Source organism: Mobula hypostoma (assembly GCF_963921235.1).
Source record: "Mobula hypostoma chromosome 5 unlocalized genomic scaffold, sMobHyp1.1 SUPER_5_unloc_2, whole genome shotgun sequence".
Taxonomy (NCBI): domain Eukaryota; kingdom Metazoa; phylum Chordata; class Chondrichthyes; order Myliobatiformes; family Myliobatidae; genus Mobula; species Mobula hypostoma.
The window spans coordinates 256,790-282,839 of NW_026948114.1; the positions used below are offsets into that span (position 1 = coordinate 256,790).

At 53.9% G+C, this 26,050-nt stretch overlaps 1 protein-coding gene across 1 annotated transcript in view; it reads left to right on the plus strand.

Moving 5' to 3' along the window:
- Positions 1-26,050, plus strand: part of LOC134341118 (calmodulin-binding transcription activator 2-like) — a 156,629-nt gene that overhangs the window by 106,943 nt on the left and 23,636 nt on the right. The window contains exons 15-18 of the mRNA XM_063038888.1: positions 389-816; positions 1,102-1,289; positions 4,806-5,052; positions 5,672-5,743. Of these exons, the coding sequence (XP_062894958.1) occupies positions 389-816; positions 1,102-1,289; positions 4,806-5,052; positions 5,672-5,743 (935 nt within the window). The remainder of the gene's footprint in view (positions 1-388; positions 817-1,101; positions 1,290-4,805; positions 5,053-5,671; positions 5,744-26,050) is intronic.

Consider the following 26,050-nt stretch of genomic DNA (forward strand, 5'->3'; position numbering starts at 1 on the left):
TATTTTGAGTCTTTGTCTTCTGTTCTTAGACATCCACATCCTTGCCACGTCCAATCTATTTCAGCCTTTCAACATTTGAAAGGTTTCAATGAGATCCTCTTTCATTCTTCTAATCTCCTGTGAATATAGGCACAGGCTCCTCACCCCTGAATCCTTCTTGTGAGCCTCCTCTGCAGTCTCCGCAATCTCCTTCTCATCAGTACAGTAGTCTGCTAAACATATCCTGTCCTGAGCTCAGTTAGACAGTAGGCTCCCACCAGACTGGGTCCCTGTAGCGTTTTCCTATGCCCAGGTTGGGGCATTGACCTCCAGCGTGTTTCCATGTTGCTGTGCAGAGTTGTGCGGTCCTGTGTTGGTTTGGATCTGCACTCACCCTTCTCTCCCACAGGTCTGAGCGTGGCCACCAGCCCCTCCTCTCCCTCCTCGCTGCCTGAGGGCTTGGGAGCCAACTCTGTGAGCTCAGCGTACTCCAGCGCATCGGTGAGTGGGGAGAGCGCTACCTACAGCCCTGAGCTTGGTGCCCATGGGGACCCGGACATTGCCATGGAGGTCTGTGAGTCTCAGCAGATGGTGGGGCCGGCCAGCCCTGGGGGGAAGGGGGACACACTGTGGCCCCTCCCCTCACAGCAGGAGTCTCGGCAACGAGGGACTCCCAGCCCCACTCCCCAGTCCTGCTACTTCATTGACTACGGGCTGACGCATGACAACGGGCAGTTCTCAGTGACGATTGGTCGGGATTCCATTGAGACCGGCCTCCTGCGGTTTAACGAGAATGAGGAAAATGAGGAGTTCCTGCCGCCTGTCGACGTGTTACAGGTACGAACCAGACCCCGTCCTCCCCACGCACCCTCGTACATACTCTGCCACTTGCTCGGCTCAGAATCCAATCCTACACCGGGATCCCCGAGTCCCGATTTCCAACCTGGGATCATTAGAGTCTACGTCCACATTAGAGTCGGGTCCACATGTCCCACTCTGGGTCCCCAATTCCCTTCTCAGGAGGTACAGTTGTTATTCCCACGCCAAGTGATACAGTTGTTATACAGTTGCACCACCTGTACTGAGCAGGCCTGACCAATGATGCTCCTGCTGCCCTCACAGGTGGACATGATGGCCCTGGCTGAGCAGATCATCGAGGCCACTCCAGAACGAATTAAACAGGAAGACTTTAACTCAGTCGAGGCTCCTCTCAAAGAACGCCAGGACAGCTCGAGTATCAGCAACACCATGACATGGCTTGCCACCTACCTGGAGAACGTGGACCAGCTGCCCAACTTCTCGCAGCACAGGTGGGTCTAGACTCGGCACATGTACCCCCAACATCATCTAACATTGAAGTACAGTACTGGTCAGGGCAGTTCTGTCACTGCGCAATATGGGTACAGTACCAGTGTACACTGGGGTACAGTGCCAGTGGGGATGGGTTTGCCACTGTATAACACTGGGGTACAGTACCATTGGGAATGGATCTGTCACTGTATAACACTGGGGTACAGTACCATTGGGAATGGGTCTGTCACTGTATAACACTGGGGTATAGTACCATGGGTATGAATCTGTCACTGTATAACACCAGGGTACAGTACCATTGGGAATGGATCTGTCACTGTATAACGCTGGGGTTCGGTACCACTGGGAATGGGTCTGTCACTGTATAACGCTGGGGTTCGGTACCACTGGGAATGGATCTGTCACTGTATAACACTGGGGTATAGTACCATGGGTATGAATCTGTCACTGTATAACGCTGGGGTTATGTACTGGTGTAGATGAGTCTGTCACAATATAACACTGAAGTACGATATTCGTGGGGACGGATCTGTGTGTGACCTACGGATGATGGTAATGATAAGGTGGGGAGTATGTGCTGGTTTGTTTGGGGTAAAGTTGAGGCTGAACAGAGCGAATGCCCTCCCCCTCCCCCTCCCTGGATAGTCATGGGCTGCATCCTTGCCACCTCCAGGGCCTGTCATTTGGTGTCGGGTTCCCTGCTGACGCACGAGGCGACTACTTCAATGATCCAGCAAATGCCAGTGCAGCACAGATATACGTGGGCATAGAGCACAAGTTCACACAGGCTGGGGGCACAGTGAGACCTGTCCCAGTGGATAGGAGGACAGATTTATGCCATCAGACTGGGGGCACAGAGACCCCTGACCCAGTGGACAGGAGGACAGATTTATGCCATCGGACTGGGAGCACAGAGAGCCCTGACCCAGTGGACTGGAGGACAGATTTATGCCATCGGACTGGGGGCACAGAGACCCCTGACCCAGTGGACTGGACAGATTTATGCCGTCGGACTGGGGGCACAGAGAGCCCTGACCCAGTGGACTGGAGGACAGGTGGACAGATTTATGCTGTTGGACTGGGGGCACAGAGAGCCCTGACCCAGTGGACTGGAGGACAGGTGGACAGATTTATGCTGTTGGACTGGGGGCACAGAGAGCCCTGACCCAGTGGACTGGAGGACAGATGGACAGTTTATGCCTTCGGACTGGGGGCACAGAGAGCCCTAACCCAGTGGACAGGAGGACAGATTTATGCCGTCAGACTGGGGGCAGAGAGAGCCCTGACCCAGTGGACTGGAGGACAGATGGACAGATTTATGCCGGCCGGCTGGGGGCACAGAGAGCCCTGACCCAGTGGACTGGAGGACAGATTTATGCCGGCCGGCTGGGGATGCAGTCTTTGTGAGCAGCAGTTACCCTGAGAGTGGGTCCTGCAATATTTCACTATGTAATGAGCAGCGCTGAGTTCTGCTGCAGAGTCACTGACATCCTGTCCTACTCCTTTCACCTCACACCAGGCTTGAACAGCCTCAGGGCATGTGGAATGTCCAAAGTGTCTGGGGGCAGACACAGAGGAGGGGTTCCACCATGGGGCACAGACCTGCTGAACCACACCGGCAGTAGGGCTTGACCCTCTCCTCCTCCCAACTATCTGCCTCTGTACACATCAGTCTCTGCTGGCACCTCCCTTGCTACTGACTGTCGGGAGCTGGTTGAATGTAGAACAGCACAGGAACAGGCCTTCTGTTGAACCTGCTGGAAAATTAATCTAAATCCCTTCTGTACCTGACCCACAGTGAATCAGGCATCAGCCTGGTATTTCCCTCCCCCTCACTTCCCACCACCCCTTCACCCAGGTACAGGTCCAAATCTGAACACTAATCCCTCCTACACCCAACAAACAGAGGGTAGGCCATTCAGCTTATTCGGTCTGTGTTTCCTCCCAATCTCAGTTTTCCACTCCCCCCTTCCCTATTCCTTTCTCGATTCCAGATTCCCTCTCACTCCCCAATATCTTAATCCCTAATACCCACTTCCTTCCTATCCTCCCCCTTGCTCCCAGATTCCCCCCTTTGCTCCCCATTCCTCCTCTTTATCCCAGATTCTCTCCACAGACCATGTTGCAGGAGACCCTTTTGACTCTGCTTTAGAAGCAGGGATTAGCTGCCCCCTGCTGGTGGAGAGTTGTTTCCCTGCACCATTGGATCATTGTACTCAATATTTGAGTAATATTGTAAATATTGCTTGGTGAAGCATGCCTTGTTGTTTAAGTAATTTGTAAGCCATTTACGTACGAAGTATGTGAATGGCTTACTTCATCACACCACCGTGACGTACATAAAGTTAAATCAAACATACATGAGTTATCTCCAGGCTGCCTTGCTTCCCTTTCAATTAGTTTTTATATTTTGGAGTTACAAAACATAACATACATCAAGCCCCTCCTTCACTCCTGTGCACTGCCGAGGTTCTCTCCTTCACTGTCTCGTACACTCCATGTTCTGTATGTTCTCTGTGTCTGTGATCTGACTGCAATGCCGTGTGTGGCAGTGAATCTGACCTGAGGGCGCTCCCCCAGTGGTCAGGGATGGGGGAGGGGGAGGAGGAGGATCAGTGGTACCCATGACCTTGAACCTGACAGAAGGTTGTGGCTTTGGGACATGCCCTTGAGGTAGCTGGGATGAGAAACTCTCTGTCTGACAAAGAATGACGTTCATTTACATAATTTTCGATTAGAATATTGATATAATTGGTAAATTGAAACCTTTCCATCCTCGCCTAGGATGGTGTGGTGCCCACTATTCCTGAAAATCCACTGGAGAACCAGTGTCCGTGACATTCAGGCACAAACGTGTCCTCAGAGGGGGGCTGGGAGTTCCTGCTTGGACCTGGGAATGGCCAGGAATAGCAGGTTCCCCTGAGTGATTCACCCCCTCTGCACCAGGTGACCAAAGATTTGAATCTGGGGCTGAGGTCTCACCAGTCTTGTGGGCAAGTACTCAAAGGGGGAAAGAGAGAATTTGCATCAGACCCTGAGTACCTTCAGCAGCCTGGCAGAGAACCCCAACCAAGTCACCCACCATTCTGACATGGGATGTGTTCCTGCCACTGCACTGACTGGCTTCCTTTCTGTGCCAGGGAGTATTTCCAGAACACACATAGCATAGCTCACAATGAACAGTTCCCTTCTCAGGAACAACTGCATGAGGCCTAGTCTGGTGCTGCTCGATTGCAGCCACATGTATACTCCTCCTTCTGGACAGCAGGCAGATCACACAACAGTGGTGTCAGTCCTGCCCACAGCTCGCTTGCTAGCTTGGACTTGCAGTCTTCTACCTGGAGATTGATGGGATGGTATGGAGGGAGCTTCACTCTGTGTCTGACCCGGGAGTGTGTGATGGGACGGTGTGGAGGGAGCTTCACTCTGTGTCTAACTCGGGGAGTGTGTGATGGGATAGTGTGGAGCGAACTTCATTCTAATCTAATGCTCTCGTTAATGTTTACCCCTCACAGATCAGCCTGTAACCAACCGCTGACACCACCATCTCACGCCTGCCTCAGTCCTGTGAACTCACCGCTCAGCGACATCACCTTCGAGAGAGTGGACGTGGCAGCCAACACTGGCTGGTCAGATTTCCTCAATGCCTCCACCAATGGCAAGATGGAGAGTGAATTCGCTCTGCTGACATTGTCTGATCACGAACAGCGGGAGCTGTATGAAGCTGCTCGCATCATCCAGACTGCCTTCCGCAAGTACAAGGTGAAGGGCGGCTATGAGGCAGTAGGGTCAGTTTCTTTCCCCCCTCTCTTCCCTGCTACCCCTCACACAGTGGCAACGGTACAGATCTGGCCACCAGCTGTAAGCTGAGGTCCCTCTGAGGAAAGCTCCCCTGTGTAACAGAACAGCATCAGGACACGGCAGAGCAAGGGGGGTGGGGAAGGGGCAAGGGAAAGGCTGAGCTTGTGAGAAGGGTGTGGAGAGGATGGTGTGGAGGGGTAGTAAGAGGATGGGGAGGGAAGGGGGTGAGGAGGGGAGGTGGGTGGGGAATGCAGGGCCAGGGGGCCAGGACAGGAGGGGAGGGTGAAGAGGGGGAGAGAGGCGGAGAAGGGGTGAGGAAGGCAAGGTTAGGGGATCTGGTGGAGGTGAGGAGCTGTGGATGGGAGGGTGTTAGGATAAGGAGGAGAGGGGAGGGCAGGGAGAGAGTTCATGGGCTGGGATGGGGAGTGGTGATGGTGACTGTAAGGATGAGGGAGTGGGAGGGTGAGGGGAGGGGAGGATGTGAGAAGAGGAACCATGGGGGATGGGGAGGGGTGACTGTCCGGTACTGGGGCGGATAGGGGCAACTCTGGGTGGCTGTGACTTTCTCTGTGTATGACAGGGGCGCCGCCTGAAGGAACAACAGGAGGTAGCGGCTGCAGTCATTCAGCGATGCTACAGGAAGTACAAGCAGGTATAGTGTGAATAAATAACCATCGCATCCAGCACCGTGGATCATGTTTATAGCATCTATCTTTCCTCACAAATCTGGCATTTCATTCAATCACTCCTCCTCCCTACTCACCCCTTCCTCCTCCTCCCTTCTCTCACCTCCTTACTCTCCCCGTCCCTTCTCTCCCCCTCACTACTCACCCCTTCTCCTCTGCTCCCTCCCCGTCCTGTCTTCCCCCTTGCTCCTCCCCACCTCCCTCTTTCCCCTTCTTCCCCTCTCCCCACTCCCTCTCTCTCTCTCTCCCCTCCCCTCCCTCTCCCCTCCCCTCTCTCCCCCCTCCCCTCTCTCTCCCCTCCCTCTTTCTCTTGCCACCCCCTTCTCTCCCAATTAACAACACCAACGGGATTAGGTTGATTAGTTAATGGAAAAATATTTATACGGGGAGAGAGAGAACCCCACCTTCCTACCCACAGTGTGTGACCCTTACTCAGAACCACCCCTTGTTTTTACGAACATACAAAACTTTATTCAAATACAAAAGACATACAAAGATTAGAGTTTGCAAACAATAGTGAATTCAAATTACAAAAGAGTTATTAGCATGTATAACGCACTAATCTCCCAGAGGTGTCCCCATCATTCCCAGCAATCCCCCACTGAAGCCACAGTGGTCGCTAGCTCCCTCTCCTAGAACACCGTGGTACAAATGTCGCCCCAGAAAAAGGACAGGCAAAGCCCTCCACGGCCCACTACCTGGACCCTCAAATGCCCATCTTGAACAGGCGCAAGAGCAAGTGCACCAGTCGATCCCCCAAAGACCTCTTCCCCCCCCCCCCGCTTTACTGGGTGCCCATATTATTATGAGTGGGGAGTTGAAGTGCAGCCAGAACTTGTGGAGCAGCCCCTTCAGATATTCAAACAGGGGCTGCAACCTCTCACACTCCATGTAGATATGACTCTCCCCGTCCACCGAAAGGACAGGTGGACGGGGTATCAGTGAACCTGATCAGGAATCTATAGCCCGGTACCGTCCTATGCGACACTGTCCACTGAGGACCTCCCTCACTGCCTTTTGGTGATACAGACCGTCACAGCGTGTCCAGACAACTGGTGAGGGGAACGAAGTGAACAGTGTGCAACAGCAGCCCGTCAAGGAATGGCACAGTGGGTATCTCTGCAATGCGGCTCATGCTGTGCGGGACCGGCTCCCAAAGGAGACCTTGGTGTTTGGGTCTGATGACCACCTGGGGTTAACACTCCCTACCCATGGCGATTTGATGGGAGATGAACCCTCTCACCGCTCTAGCACGCGCAGGAGCCCTCTGACCGGCGGAGAATATACCCCAGACCCTGAATAGCTCCTGGTAAAAGCCTTGCAGCTCACTCATAGCAGCACCGCTGATGCTCATGATCTCTCCTGAAGGCAATGCTCTGTGTCTCAGAGCGTGCCACCTCAGAGGGTGCTCAGTGTACATGTATCTCTGCAGGGTCCTGAGGCGGAGAGCCGCCAGCCACCAATGTATGCATACCAGGGACTGACCACCCTCCACTAGCGGAAGATTCAGAACCGTAGCAGAGACCCAATGCCTCCTGTTGCCCCAGAAGTTGTTCACCAGCTTCCTCAGGGTCATTGATCATAAGGAGGACAAATGTAGTGGGTCGAACTAAAGAGACCAGCTGATACCAAAGCCTAGTGGTGACCGGCTGGTTAGTAACCAACGTCCTGCCCTGGTATGAGACCTGACCATCATCACAGCCTGACAGATCCTTTCATCTGTTAAGTCCCACCAGTTCTCTGGCTAAGACTTAACAGTGGAGTTTAGGTAGACCCTCAGATGGAGGAGGTGCTTGGTATTCCACGCAAATGGTCTTAGCTGTTTTGGAAAGGAGCCCACCTCCCACTGACCCACTAAAAGACCGGAGCACTTTCCCCAATCGACCCTGCCAGAGGATGCGGCTGAGAAGATCTGTGGCCAGTCTCGCATCTTCTGTAGTCAACAGGGTCGGTGATCATAAGGACATCTTCGGCATTAACATAAAGGGCTACTTTCGTCTCTGGCTCACACCGTACCAGACTCGTCAACCACTTCTGAAGAAGGCAGAGGAAAGGCTCTAGGTCTAGGCAGACTGAGTATAGTTGCCCCAATATCGAGCAGCCCTGATGCACCTGCTCCCAAAGCAAAAGAGAACGGGCACTGTCAGGGATCCATTGACATTTATCAGGCACTCCATAACAGTGTACTGTACAATAGACAGACACGGACAACGAAGTGCGGTCTGAATCCGAACATGCACAGAATCTTGAGGAGGTAGTCATGATACATTCTGTCAAATACATTCTCCTGATTGTGAGTGCGGTGAAGAACCCCTTCTTTGGAAGCAGGAACTCGACCATCCGACACTTGTCGCCAGTTTTTTACCCAGGACCCTGGTGTAGTCAGCACCTGGTATGTCCTAGAAGGCCCTTATGTATTCCACAGTCAACTCATCCAACCACGAGGACTTACTTCCCCGTACCTGGTTGCGGGTGCTGGTCAGCACCCCCAGCGATAGCCACAGGGTCCTCCCACAGCGCTCGGCCCAGCGAGAACAGGGTCGCATAAAATGAGTGAACTTCAGGAACGATTCTCGTCAGATCCGTAACAGGGGAGCTGTTCTCTATCAGTAGCGCAACAAGTTATTGGCGCACACCCCTCCATTTCTCCAGAGAGTAAAAGAAGGGCCAGATCTCCTAACAGCTAGATTCATAACTTCACCTTGGGACCCCTTGAGCTTTGAGTTCCATAATGCTTCCTCCTTGTCCTGGTAAAAGAATGAGTCCCCTGTGGTTGGGGCCAGCTGGGTCGACAGATCAAGCAATCTGGAACGTGTGCTTTTGGCCGACCCTTGCAAAAGAGTCTGACATCAGCTTTGACCATGTCCCACCCTAGTGTCAGGGAAGGGAAACTCCTCCGTTCTAACTTCCAAGCTTCCCAGAGCAGACAGAACGGGACCCTGAATCGATCATGTTCTCCAGCAGTGCTTGCTGAAATGCCTGTAGGTGGAACACCCCTCTCCACCCCGTTTAGGCAGTATTTGTCAGAGGTAAGCTCGGCTTGATGCTGTCTGTGCCAAGGTCAGATATGAACTCCCTAATTTCCTCCACATACTCACTGCCAGAGAGGAACTTTGCCATGTCAGCTTCAAACTTCACAAGAGTCCTCCACATCCACTTCATCCCAAGTCATCCACACCCTCACGTTCCCGTTCTCACCCACTCACCCCACTACTGGACACATCCTCATCAACACTATCTCATTCCCACCCACTCACCCCACTACCGGAAATATCCTCATTCTCACTGTCCCATTCCCACAACCTCGCTCCACTACCGGAAACATCTTCACCCTCACTGTCCCGTTCCCACACCCTCACCCCACTACCGGAAATATCCTCATCCTCACTGTCCCGTTCCCACCCACTCATCCCACTACCGGAAACATCCTCATCCACACTGTCCCATTCCCACACCCACACCCCGCGACTGGAAACATCCTCATCCTGACTGTCCCATTAACACACCCACACCCCACTACCGGAAACATCCTCATCCTCACTGTCCCATTAACACACCCACACCCCACTAGTGGAAACATCCTCATCCTGACCATCCCATTCCAACACCCTCACCCCACTACTGGAAACATCCTCACCTTCACTGTCCCATTCCCACACCTCCACCCCACTACTGGAAACATCCTCATCCTCACTGTCCCGTTCCCACACCCTCACCCCACTACCGAAAACATCCTCATCCTCACTGTCCCGTTCTCACACCCTCACCCCACTACCGGAAATATCCTCACCCTCACTGTCCCGTTCCTACCCACTCATCCCACTACCGGAAACATCCTCACCCACACTGTCCCATTCCCACACCCACACCCCACTACCGAAAACATCCTCATCCTCACTGTCCCATTAACACACCCACACCCCACTACCGGAAACATCCTCATCCTGACTGTCCCATTAACACACCCACACCCCACTACCGGAAACATCCTCATCCTCACTGTCCCATTCCCACACTCTCACCCCACTAGTGGAAACATCCTCATCCTGACCATCCCATTCCAACACCCTCACCCCACTACTGGAAACATCCTCACCTTCACTGTCCCATTCCCACACCTCCACCACACTACTGGAAACATCCTCATCCTCACTGTCCGTTCCCACACCCTCACCCCACTACCGGAAACATCCTCATCCTCGCTGTCCCGTTCCCACCCACTCACCCCACTACCGGAAATATCCTCATCCTCACTCCAATTCCCACAACCTCACCCCAGAACTAGAAACATCCTCATCCTCACTGTCCCATTAACACACCCACACCCCGTTACTGGAAACATCCTCATCCTCACTGTCCCGTTCCCACACCCTCACCCTGCTACCGGAAACATCCTCATCCTCACTGTCCCATTCCCACATCCTCACCCCACTACCGGAAACATCCTCATCCTCACTGTCCTGTTCCCACACCCTCACCCCAGTACCGGAAACATCCTCATCCACACTATCCTGTTCCCACACACTCACCCCACTACTACACACTTCCTCCTCCTCGCTGTCCCGTTCCCACCCACTCACCCCACTACCGAAAATATCCTCATCCTCACTGTCCCGTTCCCACACCCTCACCCCACTACCGGAAACATCTTCCTCCTCACTGTCCCATTAACGCATCCTCACCCCAGAACCGGAAACATCCTCATCCTGACTGTCCCGTTCCCACCCACTCATCCCACTACCGGAAACATCCTCAGCCTCACTGTCCCGTTCCCACACCCTCACCCCACTACCGGAAACATCCTCACCCACACTGTCCCGTTCCCACACCCTCACCCCACTACCGGAAACATCCTCATCCTGACTGTCCCATTAAAACATCCACACCCCATGACCGGAAGCATCCTCATCCTCACTGTCCCATTCCCACACCCTGACCCCACTACCGGAAACATATTCATCTTCACTGTGCTGTTCTTATACAATCACCCCATTACCGGAAATATCCTCATCCTCACTCCCATTCCCACAACCTCACCCCAGAACTGGAAACATCCTCATCCTCACTGTCCCATTAACACACCCACACCCCACTACCGGAAACATCCTCGTCCTCATGTCCCATTCCCACACCCTCAGCCCACTACCGGAAACATCCTCATCATCACTGTCCCATTCCAACACCCTCACCCCACTACTGGAAACATCCTCATCCTGACTGTCCCGTTCCCACACCCTCACCCCACTACCGGAAACATCCTCATCGTGACTGTCCCATTAACACACCCACACCCCACTTCCGGAAACATCCTCATCCTCACTGTCCCATTCCCACACCCTCACTCCACGACCGGAAACATCCTCATCCTCACTGTCCCATTAACACACCCTCACCCCACTACCGGAAACATCCTCCTCCTCGCTGTCCCGTTCCCACACCCTCACCCCACTACCGGGAACATATTCAACTTCACTGTGCTGTTCTTACCCAATCACCCCATTACCGGAAATATCCTCATCCTCACTCCCATTCCCACAACCTCACCCCAGAACTGGAAACATCCTCATCCTCACTGTCCCATTAACACACCCACACCCCACTACCGGAAACATCCTCATGCTCACTGTCCCGTTCCCACACCCTCACCCCACTAACGGAAACATCCTCATCCTCACTGTCCCATTCCCACACCCTCACCCCACTACCGGAAACATCCTCATCCTGACTGCCCTGTTCCCACACCCTCACCCCACTACCGGAAACATCCTCATCCTCACTGTCTCGTTCCCACACACTCACCCCACTACCAGACACTTCCTCCTCCTCGCTGTCCCGTTCCCACCCACTCACACCACTACCGGAAATATCCTCATCCTCACTGTCCCGTTCCCACACCCTCACCCCACTACCGGAAATATCCTCATCCTGACTGTCCCATTAACACACCCACACCCCACTACCGGAAACATCCTCATCCTCACTGTCCCATTAACGCACCCTCACCCCATAACCGGAAACATCCTCATCCGGACTGTCCCGTTCCCACCCACTCATCCCACTACCGGAAACATCCTCACCCTCACTGTCCCGTTTCCACACCCTCAGCCCACTACCGGAAACATCCTCATCATCACTGTCCCATTCCAACACCCTCACCCCACTACTGGAAACATCCTCATTCTGACTGTCCCGTTCCCACACCCTCACCCCACTACCGGAAATATCCTCATCCTCACTGTCCCGTTCCCACCCACTCATCCCACTACCGGAAACATCCTCATCCACACTGTCCCATTCCCACACCCACACCCCGCGACTGGAAACATCCTCATCCTGACTGTCCCATTAACACACCCACACCCCACTACCGGAAACATCCTCATCCTCACTGTCCCATTAACACACCCACACCCCACTAGTGGAAACATCCTCATCCTGACCCTCCCATTCCAACACCCTCACCCCACTACTGGAAACATCCTCACCTTCACTGTCCCATTCCCACACCTCCACCCCACTACTGGAAACATCCTCATCCTCACTGTCCCGTTCCCACACCCTCACCCCACTACCGAAAACATCCTCATCCTCACTGTCCCGTTCTCACACCCTCACCCCACTACCGGAAATATCCTCACCCTCACTGTCCCGTTCCTACCCACTCATCCCACTACCGGAAACATCCTCACCCACACTGTCCCATTCCCACACCCACACCCCACTACCGAAAACATCCTCATCCTCACTGTCCCATTAACACACCCACACCCCACTACCGGAAACATCCTCATCCTGACTGTCCCATTAACACACCCACACCCCACTACCGGAAACATCCTCATCCTCACTGTCCCATTCCCACACTCTCACCCCACTAGTGGAAACATCCTCATCCTGACCATCCCATTCCAACACCCTCACCCCACTACTGGAAACATCCTCACCTTCACTGTCCCATTCCCACACCTCCACCACACTACTGGAAACATCCTCATCCTCACTGTCCGTTCCCACACCCTCACCCCACTACCGGAAACATCCTCATCCTCGCTGTCCCGTTCCCACCCACTCACCCCACTACCGGAAATATCCTCATCCTCACTCCAATTCCCACAACCTCACCCCAGAACTAGAAACATCCTCATCCTCACTGTCCCATTAACACACCCACACCCCGTTACTGGAAACATCCTCATCCTCACTGTCCCGTTCCCACACCCTCACCCTGCTACCGGAAACATCCTCATCCTCACTGTCCCATTCCCACATCCTCACCCCACTACCGGAAACATCCTCATCCTCACTGTCCTGTTCCCACACCCTCACCCCAGTACCGGAAACATCCTCATCCACACTATCCTGTTCCCACACACTCACCCCACTACTACACACTTCCTCCTCCTCGCTGTCCCGTTCCCACCCACTCACCCCACTACCGAAAATATCCTCATCCTCACTGTCCCGTTCCCACACCCTCACCCCACTACCGGAAACATCTTCCTCCTCACTGTCCCATTAACGCATCCTCACCCCAGAACCGGAAACATCCTCATCCTGACTGTCCCGTTCCCACCCACTCATCCCACTACCGGAAACATCCTCAGCCTCACTGTCCCGTTCCCACACCCTCACCCCACTACCGGAAACATCCTCACCCACACTGTCCCGTTCCCACACCCTCACCCCACTACCGGAAACATCCTCATCCTGACTGTCCCATTAAAACATCCACACCCCATGACCGGAAGCATCCTCATCCTCACTGTCCCATTCCCACACCCTGACCCCACTACCGGAAACATATTCATCTTCACTGTGCTGTTCTTATACAATCACCCCATTACCGGAAATATCCTCATCCTCACTCCCATTCCCACAACCTCACCCCAGAACTGGAAACATCCTCATCCTCACTGTCCCATTAACACACCCACACCCCACTACCGGAAACATCCTCGTCCTCATGTCCCATTCCCACACCCTCAGCCCACTACCGGAAACATCCTCATCATCACTGTCCCATTCCAACACCCTCACCCCACTACTGGAAACATCCTCATCCTGACTGTCCCGTTCCCACACCCTCACCCCACTACCGGAAACATCCTCATCGTGACTGTCCCATTAACACACCCACACCCCACTTCCGGAAACATCCTCATCCTCACTGTCCCATTCCCACACCCTCACTCCACGACCGGAAACATCCTCATCCTCACTGTCCCATTAACACACCCTCACCCCACTACCGGAAACATCCTCCTCCTCGCTGTCCCGTTCCCACACCCTCACCCCACTACCGGGAACATATTCAACTTCACTGTGCTGTTCTTACCCAATCACCCCATTACCGGAAATATCCTCATCCTCACTCCCATTCCCACAACCTCACCCCAGAACTGGAAACATCCTCATCCTCACTGTCCCATTAACACACCCACACCCCACTACCGGAAACATCCTCATGCTCACTGTCCCGTTCCCACACCCTCACCCCACTAACGGAAACATCCTCATCCTCACTGTCCCATTCCCACACCCTCACCCCACTACCGGAAACATCCTCATCCTGACTGCCCTGTTCCCACACCCTCACCCCACTACCGGAAACATCCTCATCCTCACTGTCTCGTTCCCACACACTCACCCCACTACCAGACACTTCCTCCTCCTCGCTGTCCCGTTCCCACCCACTCACACCACTACCGGAAATATCCTCATCCTCACTGTCCCGTTCCCACACCCTCACCCCACTACCGGAAATATCCTCATCCTGACTGTCCCATTAACACACCCACACCCCACTACCGGAAACATCCTCATCCTCACTGTCCCATTAACGCACCCTCACCCCATAACCGGAAACATCCTCATCCGGACTGTCCCGTTCCCACCCACTCATCCCACTACCGGAAACATCCTCACCCTCACTGTCCCGTTTCCACACCCTCAGCCCACTACCGGAAACATCCTCATCATCACTGTCCCATTCCAACACCCTCACCCCACTACTGGAAACATCCTCATTCTGACTGTCCCGTTCCCACACCCTCACCCCACTACCGGAAACATCCTCATCGTGACTGTCCCATTAACACACCCACACCCCACTTCCGGAAACATGCTCATCCTCACTGTCCCGTTCCCACACCCACACCCCACTACCGGAAATATCCTCATCCTCACTGTCCCGTTCCCACACACTCACCCCGCGACTGGAAACATCCTCATCCTGACTGTCCCATTAACACACCCACACCCCACTACCGGAAACATCCTCATCCTCACTGTCCCATTAACACACCCACACCCCACTACCGGAAACATCCTCATCCTCACTCTCCCATTCCCACACCCTCACCCCACTACCGGAAACATCCTCACCCACACTGTCCCGTTCCCACACCCTCATCCCACTACCGGAAACATCCTTATCCTGACTGTCCCATTAAAATACCCACACCCCACAACCGGAAACATCCTCATCCTCACTGTCCCATTCCCACACCCTGACCCCACTACCGGAAACATATTCATCTTCACAGTGCTGTTCTTATACAATCACCCCATTACCGGAAATATCCTCATCCTCACTCCCATTCCCACAACCTCACCCCAGAACTGGAAACATCCTCATCCTCACTGTCCCATTAACACACCCACACCCCACTACCGGAAACATCCTCATCCTCATGTCCCGTTCCCACACCCTCAGCCCACTACCGGAAACATCCTCATCATCACTGTCCCATTCCAACACCCTCACCCCACTACTGGAAACATCCTCATCCTGACTGTCCCGTTCCCACACCCTCACCCCACTACCGGAAACATCCTCATCGTGACTGTCCCATTAACACACCCACACCCCACTTCCGGAAACATCCTTATCCTCACTGTCCCATTCCCACACCCTCACTCCACGACCGGAAACATCCTCATCCTCACTGTCCCATTAACACACCCTCACCCCACTACCGGAAACATCCTCATCCTCACTGTCCCGTTCCCACCCACTCACTCCACTACCGGAAACATCCTCCTCCTCGCTGTCCCGTTCCCACACCCTCACCCCACTACCGGGAACATATTCAACTTCACTGTGCTGTTCTTACCCAATCACCCCATTACCGGAAATATCCTCAACCTCACTCCCATTCCCACAACCTCACCCCAGAACTGGAAACATCCTCATCCTCACTGTCCCATTAACACACCCACACCCCACTACCGGAAACATCCTCATCCTCACTGTCCCATTAACACACCCACACCCCACTACCGGAAACATCCTCATGCTCACTGTCCCGTTCCCACACCCTCACCCCACTAACGGAAACATCCTCATCCTCACTGTCCCATTCCCACACCCTCACCCCACTACCGGAAACATCCTCATCCTGACTGCCCTGTTCCCACACACTCACCCCACTACCGGAAACATCCTCATCCTCACTGTCCCGTTCCCACACACTCACCCCACTACCAGACACTTCCTCCTCCTCGCTGTCCCGTTCCCACCCACTCACACCACTACCGGAAATATCCTCATCCTCACTGTCCCGTTCCCACACCCTCACCCCACTACCGGAAATATCCTCATCCTGACTGTCCCATTAACACACCCACACCCCACTACCGGAAACATCCTCATCCTCACTGTCCCGTTCCCACACCCTCACCCCACTACTGGAAACATCCTCATCCTCACTGTCCCATTAACGCACCCTCACCCCATAACCGGAAACATCCTCATCCGGACTGTCCCGTTCCCACCCACTCATCCCACTACCGGAAACATCCTCACCCTCACTGTCCCGTTCCCACACCCTCACCCCACTACCGGAAACATCCTCATCCTGACTATCCCATTAAAATACCCACACCCCACTACCGGAAACAACCTCATTTTGACTGTCCCATTAAAATACCCACACCCCACTACCGGAAACATCCTCATCCTCACTGTCCCATTCCCACACCCTGACCCCACTACCGGAAACATATTCATCTCCACTGTGCTGTTCTTACACAATCACCCCATTACCGGAAATATCCTCATCCTCACTCCCATTCCCACAACCTCACCCCAGAACTGGAAACATCCTCATCCTCACTGTGCCATTAACACACCCACACCCCACTACCGGAAACATCCTCATCCTCACTGTCCCGTTTCCACACCCTCAGCCCACTACCGGAAACATCCTCATCATCACTGTCCCATTCCAACACCCTCACCCCACTACTGGAAACATCCTCATCCTGACTGTCCCGTTCCCACACCCTCACCCCACTACCGGAAACATCCTCATCGTGACTGTCCCATTAACACACCCACACCCCACTTCCGGAAACATGCTCATCCTCACTGTCCCGTTCCCACACCCACACCCCACTACCGGAAACATCCTCGTCCTCACTGTCCCGTTCCCACCCACTCACTCCACTACCGGAAACATCCTCCTCCTCGCTGTCCCGTTCCCACACCCTCACCCCACTACCGGGAACATATTCATCTTCACTGTGCTGCTCTTACCCAATCACCCCATTACCGGAAATATCCTCATCCTCACTCCCATTCCCACACCCTCACCCCACTAACGGAAACATCCTCATCCTCACTGTCCCATTCCCACACCCTCACCCCACTACTGGAAACATCCTCATCCTCACTGTCCCATTAACGCACCCTCACCCCATAACCGGAAACATCCTCATCCGGACTGTCCCGTTCCCACCCACTCACCCCACTACCGGAAACATCCTCATCCTCACTGTCCCATTCCCACACACTCACCCCACTACTAGACACTTCCTCCTCCTCGTTGTCCCGTTCCCACCCACTCACACCACTACCGGAAACATCCTCATGCTCACTGTCCCGTTCACACACCCTCACCCCACCACTGGAAACATCCTCACCTTCACTGTCCCATTCCCACAACCCCACCCCACTACTGGAAAAATCCTCATCCTCACTGTCCCATTCCCACACCTTCACCCCACTACTGGACACTTCCTCATCCTCACTGTCCCGTTCCCACCCACTCGCCCCATGACTGGAAACATCCTCATCCACATTATCTCATTCCCATCCACTGACCCCACTACCGGAAACATCCTCATCCTCACTGTCCCGTTCCCATCCACTCATCCCACTACCAGAAACATCCTCACCCACCTTGTCCCGTTCCCACACCCTCACCACACTATCGGAAACACCCTCATCCTCACTGTCCCATTAATACCCCCCACCCCAGAACCGGAAACATCCTCATCCTGACTGTCCCGTTCCCACCTACTCATCCCACTACCGGAAACATCCTCATCATCACTGTCCCGTTCCCACAACCTCACCCCACTACCGGAAACGTCCTCATCCACACTGTCCCGTTCCCACAACCTCACCCCACTACCGGAAACATCCTCCTCCTTGCTGTCCCGTTCCCACACCCTCACCCCACTACTGGAAACATATTCATCTTCACTGTGCTGTTCTTACCCAATCACCCCATTACCGGAAATATCCTCATCCTCACTGTCCCGTTCCCACACCCTCACCCCACTCCTGGAAACATCCTCATCTAGACTGTCCCATTAACACACCCACACCCCACTACTGGAAACATCCTCATCCTCACTGTCCTGTTCCCACACACTCACCCCACTACCGGAAACAACCTCATCCTCACTCTCCCGTTCCCACACCCTCACCGCACTACCGGAAACATCCTCACCCACACTGTCCTCTTCCCACACACTCACCCCACTACTAGACACTTCCTCCTCCTCGCTGTCCCGTTCCCACCCACTCACCCCACGACCGGAAATATCCTCATCCTCACTCCCATTCCCACAACCTCACCCCAGAACTGGAAACATCCTCATCCTCACTGTCCCATTAACACACCCACACCCCGCTACCGGAAACATCCTCATCCTCACTGTCCCGTTCCCACCAACTCATTCCACTACCGGAAACATCCTCATCCTCACTGTCCCATGAACACACCCACACCCCACTACCGGAAACATCCTCATCCAGACTGTCCCATTCCCACACCCTCACCCCACTACCGGAAACGTCCTCATCCTCACTGTCCCGTTCCCACAACCTCACCCCACTACCGGAAACATCCTCCTCCTTGCTGTCCCGTTCCCACATCCTCACCCCACTAACGGAAACATATTCATCTTCACTGTGCTGTTCTTATCCAATCACCCCATTACCGGAAATATCCTCATCCTCACTCCCAATCCCACAGCCTCACCCCAGAACTGGAAACATCCTCATCCTCACTGTCCCTTTAACACACCCACACCCCACTACTGGAAACATCCTCATCCTCACTGTCGTATTCCCACACCCTCACACCAGTACCGGAAATATCCTCATCCTCACTCCCATTCCCACACCCTCACCCCACTACCGGAAACATTCTCATCCTCACTGTCCCCTTTCCACACCCTCACCCCACGACTGGAAACATCCTCATCCTGACTGTCCCGTTCCCACACCCTCACCCCACTACCGGAAACATCCTCATCGTGACTGTCCCATTAACACAACCACACCCCACTTCCGGAAACATCCTCATCCTCACTGTCCCATTCCCACACCCTCACCCCACTACCGGAAACATCCTCATCCTCACTGTCCCATTCCCACAGCCACATCCCACTGCCGGAAACATACTTATCTTCACTGTTCCCTTCCCACACCATCACCCCACTACCGGAAATATCCTCATCCTCACTGTCCCGTTCCCACACCCTCACCCCACTACTGGAAACATCCTCATCGTCACTGTCCCATTCCCACACCCTCACCCTACTACCGGAAACATCCTCATCCTGACTGTCCCATTCCCACACCCTCACCCCAGTACCGGAAACATCCTCACCCACACTGTCCCGTTCCCACACACTCACCCCACTACCAGAAACATCCTCATCCTCACTGTCCCATTAACACACACTCACCCCACTACCGGAAACATCCTCATCCTCACTGTCCCGTTCCCACACCCCACTACCGGAAACATCCTCATCCTCACTGTCCCATTCCCACACCCTCACCCCACTTTCGGAAACATCCTTATCCTTACTGTTCCATTCCCACACCCTCACCCCACTACCGGAAATATCCTCATCCTCACTGTCCCGTTCCCACACCCTCATCCCACTACTGGAAACATCCTCATCCTCACTGTCTCTTTAACACACCCACACCTCACTACTGGAAACATCCTCATCGTCACTGTCCCATTCCCACAGCCTCACCCCACTACCGGAAACATCCTCATCCTCACTGTCCCTTTAACACACCCACACCTCACTACCGGAAACATCCTCATCGTTACTGTCCCATTCCCACACACTCACCCCACGACCGGAAACATCCTCATCCTGACTGTCCCATCAAAATACCCACACCCCACTACCGGAAACATGCTCATCCTCACTGTCCCGTTCCCACACCCTCACCCCACTACCGGAAACATCCTCATTCTGACTGTCCCATTAAAATACCCACAACACACTACCGGAAACATCCTCATCCTCACTGTCCCATTCCCACACCCTCACCCCACTACCGGAAACATATTCATCTTCACTGTGCTGTTCTTACCCAATCACCCCATTACCGGAAATATCCTCATCCTCACTCCCATTCCCACAACCTCACCCCAGAACTGAAAACATCCTCATCCTCACTGTCCCATTAACACACCCACACCCCACTTCCGGAAACATCCTCATCCTCACTGTCCCATTCCCACACCCTCACTCCACTACCGGAAACATCCTCATCCTGACTGTCCCATTAACACACCCTCACCCCACTACAGGAAACATGCTGATCCTCACTGTCCCGTTCCCACACCCACACCCCACTACCAGAAATATCCTCATCCTCACTGTCCCATTCCCACACCCTCACCCCACTACCGGAAACATCCTCATCCTCACTGTCCCATTCGCACACCCTCACCCCACTACCGGAAACATCCTCATCCTCACTGTCCCATTCCCACACCCACATCCCACTACCGGAAACATCCTCATCCTCACTGTCCCATTAACACAACCGCACCCCACTTCCGGAAACATCCTCATCCTCACTGTCCCATTCCCACACCCTCATCCCACTACCGGAAACATCCTCATCCTGACTGTCCCATTCCCGCACCCTCACCCCACTACCGGAAACATCCTCATCCTCACTGTCCCATTCCCACAGCCACATCCCACTGCCGGAAACATACTTATCTTCACTGTTCCCTTCCCACACCATCACCCCACTACCGGAAATATCCTCATCCTCACTGTCCCGTTCCCACACCCTCATCCCACTACCAGAAACATCCTCATCCTCACTGTCCCTTTAACACACCCACACCTCACTACTCGAAACATCCTCATCGTCACTGTCCCATTCCCACACCCTCACCCTACTACCGGAAACATCCTCATCCTCACTGTCCCATTCCCACACCCTGACCCCACTACCGGAAACATATTCATCTCCACTGTGCTGTTCTTACACAATCACCCCATTACCGGAAATATCCTCATCCTCACTCCCATTCCCACAACCTCACCCCAGAACTGGAAACATCCTCATCCTCACTGTGCCATTAACACACCCACACCCCACTACCGGAAACATCCTCATCCTCACTGTCCCGTTTCCACACCCTCAGCCCACTACCGGAAACATCCTCATCATCACTGTCCCATTCCAACACCCTCACCCCACGACTGGAAACATCCTCATCCTGACTGTCCCGATCCCACACCCTCACCCCACTACCGGAAACATCCTCATCGTGACTGTCCCATTAACACAACCACACCCCACTTCCGGAAACATGCTCATCCTCACTGTCCCGTTCCCACACCCACACCCCACTACCGGAAACATCCTCGTCCTCACTGTCCCGTTCCCACCCACTCACTCCACTACCGGAAACATCCTCCTCCTCGCTGTCCCGTTCCCACACCCTCACCCCACTACCGGGAACATATTCATCTTCACTGTGCTGTTCTTACCCAATCACCCCATTACCGGAAATATCCTCATCCTCACTCCCATTCCCACACCCTCACCCCACTAACGGAAACATCCTCATCCTCACTGTCCCATTCCCACACTCTCACCCCACTACCGGAAACATCCTCATCCTGACTGTCCTGTTCCCACTCACTCACCCCACTACTAGACACTTCCTCCTCCTCGTTGTCCCGTTCCCACCCACTCACACCACTACCGGAAACATCCTCATCCTTACTGTCCCGTTCACACACCCTCACCCCACCACTGGAAACATCCTCACCTTCACTGTCCCATTCCCACAACCCCACCCCACTACCAGAAACATCGTCACCCACCTTGTCCCGTTCCCACACCCTCACCACACTATCGGAAACACCCTCATCCTCACTGTCCCATTAATACCCCCCACCCCAGAACCGGAAACATCCTCATCCTGACTGTCCCGTTCCCACCTACTCATCCCACTACCGGAAACATCCTCATCATCACTGTCCCGTTCCCACAACCTCACCCCACTACCGGAAACGTCCTCATCCACACTGTCCCGTTCCCACAACCTCACCCCACTACCGGAAACATCCTCCTCCTTGCTGTCCCGTTCCGACACCCTCACCCCACTACTGGAAACATATTCATCTTCACTGTGCTGTTCTTACCCAATCACCCCATTACCGGAAATATCCTCATCCTCACTGTCCCGTTCCCACACCCTCACCCCACTCCTGGAAACATCCTCATCTAGACTGTCCCATTAACACACCCACACCCCACTACTGGAAAAATCCTCATCCTCACTGTCCTGTTCCCACACACTCACCCCACTACCGGAAACATCCTCACCCACACTGTCCTCTTCCCACACACTCACCCCACTACTAGACACTTCCTCCTCCTCGCTGTCCCGTTCCCACCCACTCACCCCACGACCGGAAATATCCTCATCCTCACTCCCATTCCCACAACCTCACCCCAGAACTGGAAACATCCTCATCCTCACTGTCCCATTAACACACCCACACCCCGCTACCGGAAACATCCTCATCCTCACTGTCCCGTTCCCACCCACTCATCCCACTACCGGAAACATCCTCATCCAGACTGTCCCATGAACACACCCACACCCCACTACCGGAAACATCCTCATCCTGACTGTCCCATTAAAATACCCACATCCCACTACCGGAAACATCCTCATCCTCACTGTCCCGTTCCCACAACCTCACCCCACTACCGGAAACATATTCATCTTCACTGTGCTGTTCTTATCCAATCACCCCATTACCGGAAATATCCTCATCCTCACTCCCAATCCCACAGCCTCACCCCAGAACTGGAAACATCCTCATCCTCACTGTCCCTTTAACACACCCACACCCCACTACTGGAAACATCCTCATCCTCACTGTCGCATTCCCACACCCTCACACCACTACCGGAAACATCCTCATCCTCACTGTCCCATTCCCACACCCTCACCCTACTACCGGAAACATATTCATCTTCACTGTGCTGTTCTTACCCAATCACTCCATTACCGGAAATATCCTCATCCTCACTCCCATTCCCACAACCTCACCCCAGAACTGGAAACATCCTCATCCTCACTGTCCCGTTCCCACACCCTCAGCCCACTACCGGAAACATCCTCATCATCACTGTCCCATTCCCACACCCTCACCCCACTACTGGAAACATCCTCATCCTGACTGTCCCGTTCCCACACCCTCTCCCCACTACCGGAAACATCCTCATCCTGACTGTCCCATTAAGACACCCACACCCCATTACCGGAAATATCCTCATCCTCACTCACATTCCCACAACCTCATCCCAGAACTGGAAACATCCTCATCCTCACTGTCCCGTTCCCACACCCTCAGCCCACTACCGGAAACATCCTCATCATCACTGTCCCATTCCCACACCCTCACCCAACTACTGGAAACATCCTCATCCTGACTGTCCCGTTCCCACACCCTCACCCCACTACCGGAAACATCCTCATCGTGACTGTCCCATTAACACAACCACACCCCACTTCCGGAAACATCCTCATCCTCACTGTCCCATTCCCACACCCTCACCCCACTACCGGAAACATTCTCATCCTGACTGTCCCCTTTCCACACCCTCACCCCACGACTGGAAACATCCTCATCCTGACTGTCCCGTTCCCACACCCTCACCCCACTACCGGAAACATCCTCATCGTGACTGTCCCATTAACACACCCACACCCCACTTCCGGAAACATCCTCATCCTCACTGTCCCATTCCCACACCCACACCCCACTACCGGAAACATCCTCATCCTGACTATCCCATTAAAATACCCACACCCTCACCCCACTACCGGAAACATGCTCATCCTCACTGTCCCGTTCCCACACCCACACCCCACTACCAGAAATATCCTCATCCTCACTGTCCCATTCCCACACCCTCACCCCACTACCGGAAACATCCTCATCCTCACTGTCCCATTAACACAACCACACCCCACTTCCGGAAACATCCTCATCCTCACTGTCCCATTCCCACACCCTCATCCCACTACCGGAAACATCCTCATCCTGACTGTCCTATTCCCGCACCCTCACCCCACTACTGGAAACATCCTCATCCTCACTGTCCCATTCCCACAGCCACATCCCACTGCCGGAAACATACTTATCTTCACTGTTCCCTTCCCACACCATCACCCCACTACCGGAAATATCCTCATCCTCACTGTCCCGTTCCCACACCCTCACCCCACTACCGGAAATATCCTCATCCTCACTGTCCCTTTAACACACCCACACCTCACTACTGGAAACATCCTCATCGTCACTGTCCCATTCCCACACCCTCACCCTACTACCGGAAACATCCTCATCCTGACTGTCCCATTCCCACACCCTCACCCCAGTACCGGAAACATCCTCACCCACACTGTCCCGTTCCAACACACTCACCCCACTACCAGAAACATGCTCATCCTGATCGTCCCGTTCCCACACCGTCACCCCACTACCGGAAACATCCTCATCCTCACTGTCCCATTAACACACCCTCACCCCACTACCGGAAACATCCTCATCCTCACTGTCCCGTTCCCACACCCCACTACCGGAAACATCCTTATCCTTACTGTTCCATTCCCGCACCCTCACCCCACTACCGGAAATATCCTCATCCTCACTGTCCCGTTCCCACACCCTCATCCCACTACCGGAAACATCCTCATCCTCACTGTCCCTTTAACACACCCACACCTCACTACCGGAAACATCCTCATCGTCACTGTCCCATTCCCACAGCCTCACCCCACTACCGGAAACATCCTCATCCTGACTGTCCCATTCCCACACCCTCATCCCACTACCGGAAACATCCTCATCCTCACTGTCCCTTTAACACACCCACACCTCACTACCGGAAACATCCTCATCGTCACTGTCCCATTTCCACACACTCACCCCACGACCGGAAACATTCTCATCCTGACTGTCCCATCAAAATACCCACAGCCCACTACCGGAAACATGCTCATCCTCACTGTCCCGTTTCCACACCCTCACCCCACTACCGGAAACATCCTCATTCTGACTGTCCCATTAAAATACCCACACCACACTACCGGAAACATCCTCATCCTCATTGTCCCATAGCCACACCCTCACCCCACTACCGGAAACATATTCATCTTCACTGTGCTGTTCTTACCCAATCACCCCATTACCGGAAATATCCTCATCCTCACTCCCATTCCCACAACCTCACCCCAGAACTGGAAACATCCTCATCCTCACTGTCCCATTAACACACCCACACCCCACTTCGGGAAACATCCTCATCCTGACTGTCCCATTCCCACACCCTCACTCCACTACCTGAAACATCCTCATTTTCACTGTCCCATTAACACACCCTCACCCCACTACCGGAAACATGCTGATCCTCACTGTCCCGTTCCCACACCCACACCCCACTACCAGAAACATCCTCATCCTCACTGTCCCATTCCCACACCCTCACCCCACTACCGGAAACATCCTCATCCTCACTGTCCCATTAACACACCCTCACCCCACTACCGGAAACATCCTCACCCTCACTGTCCCGTTCCCACACCCCACTACCGGAAACATCCTCATCCTCACTGTTCCATTCCCACACCCTCACCCCACTACCGGAAATATCCTCATCCTCACTGTCCCTTTAACAC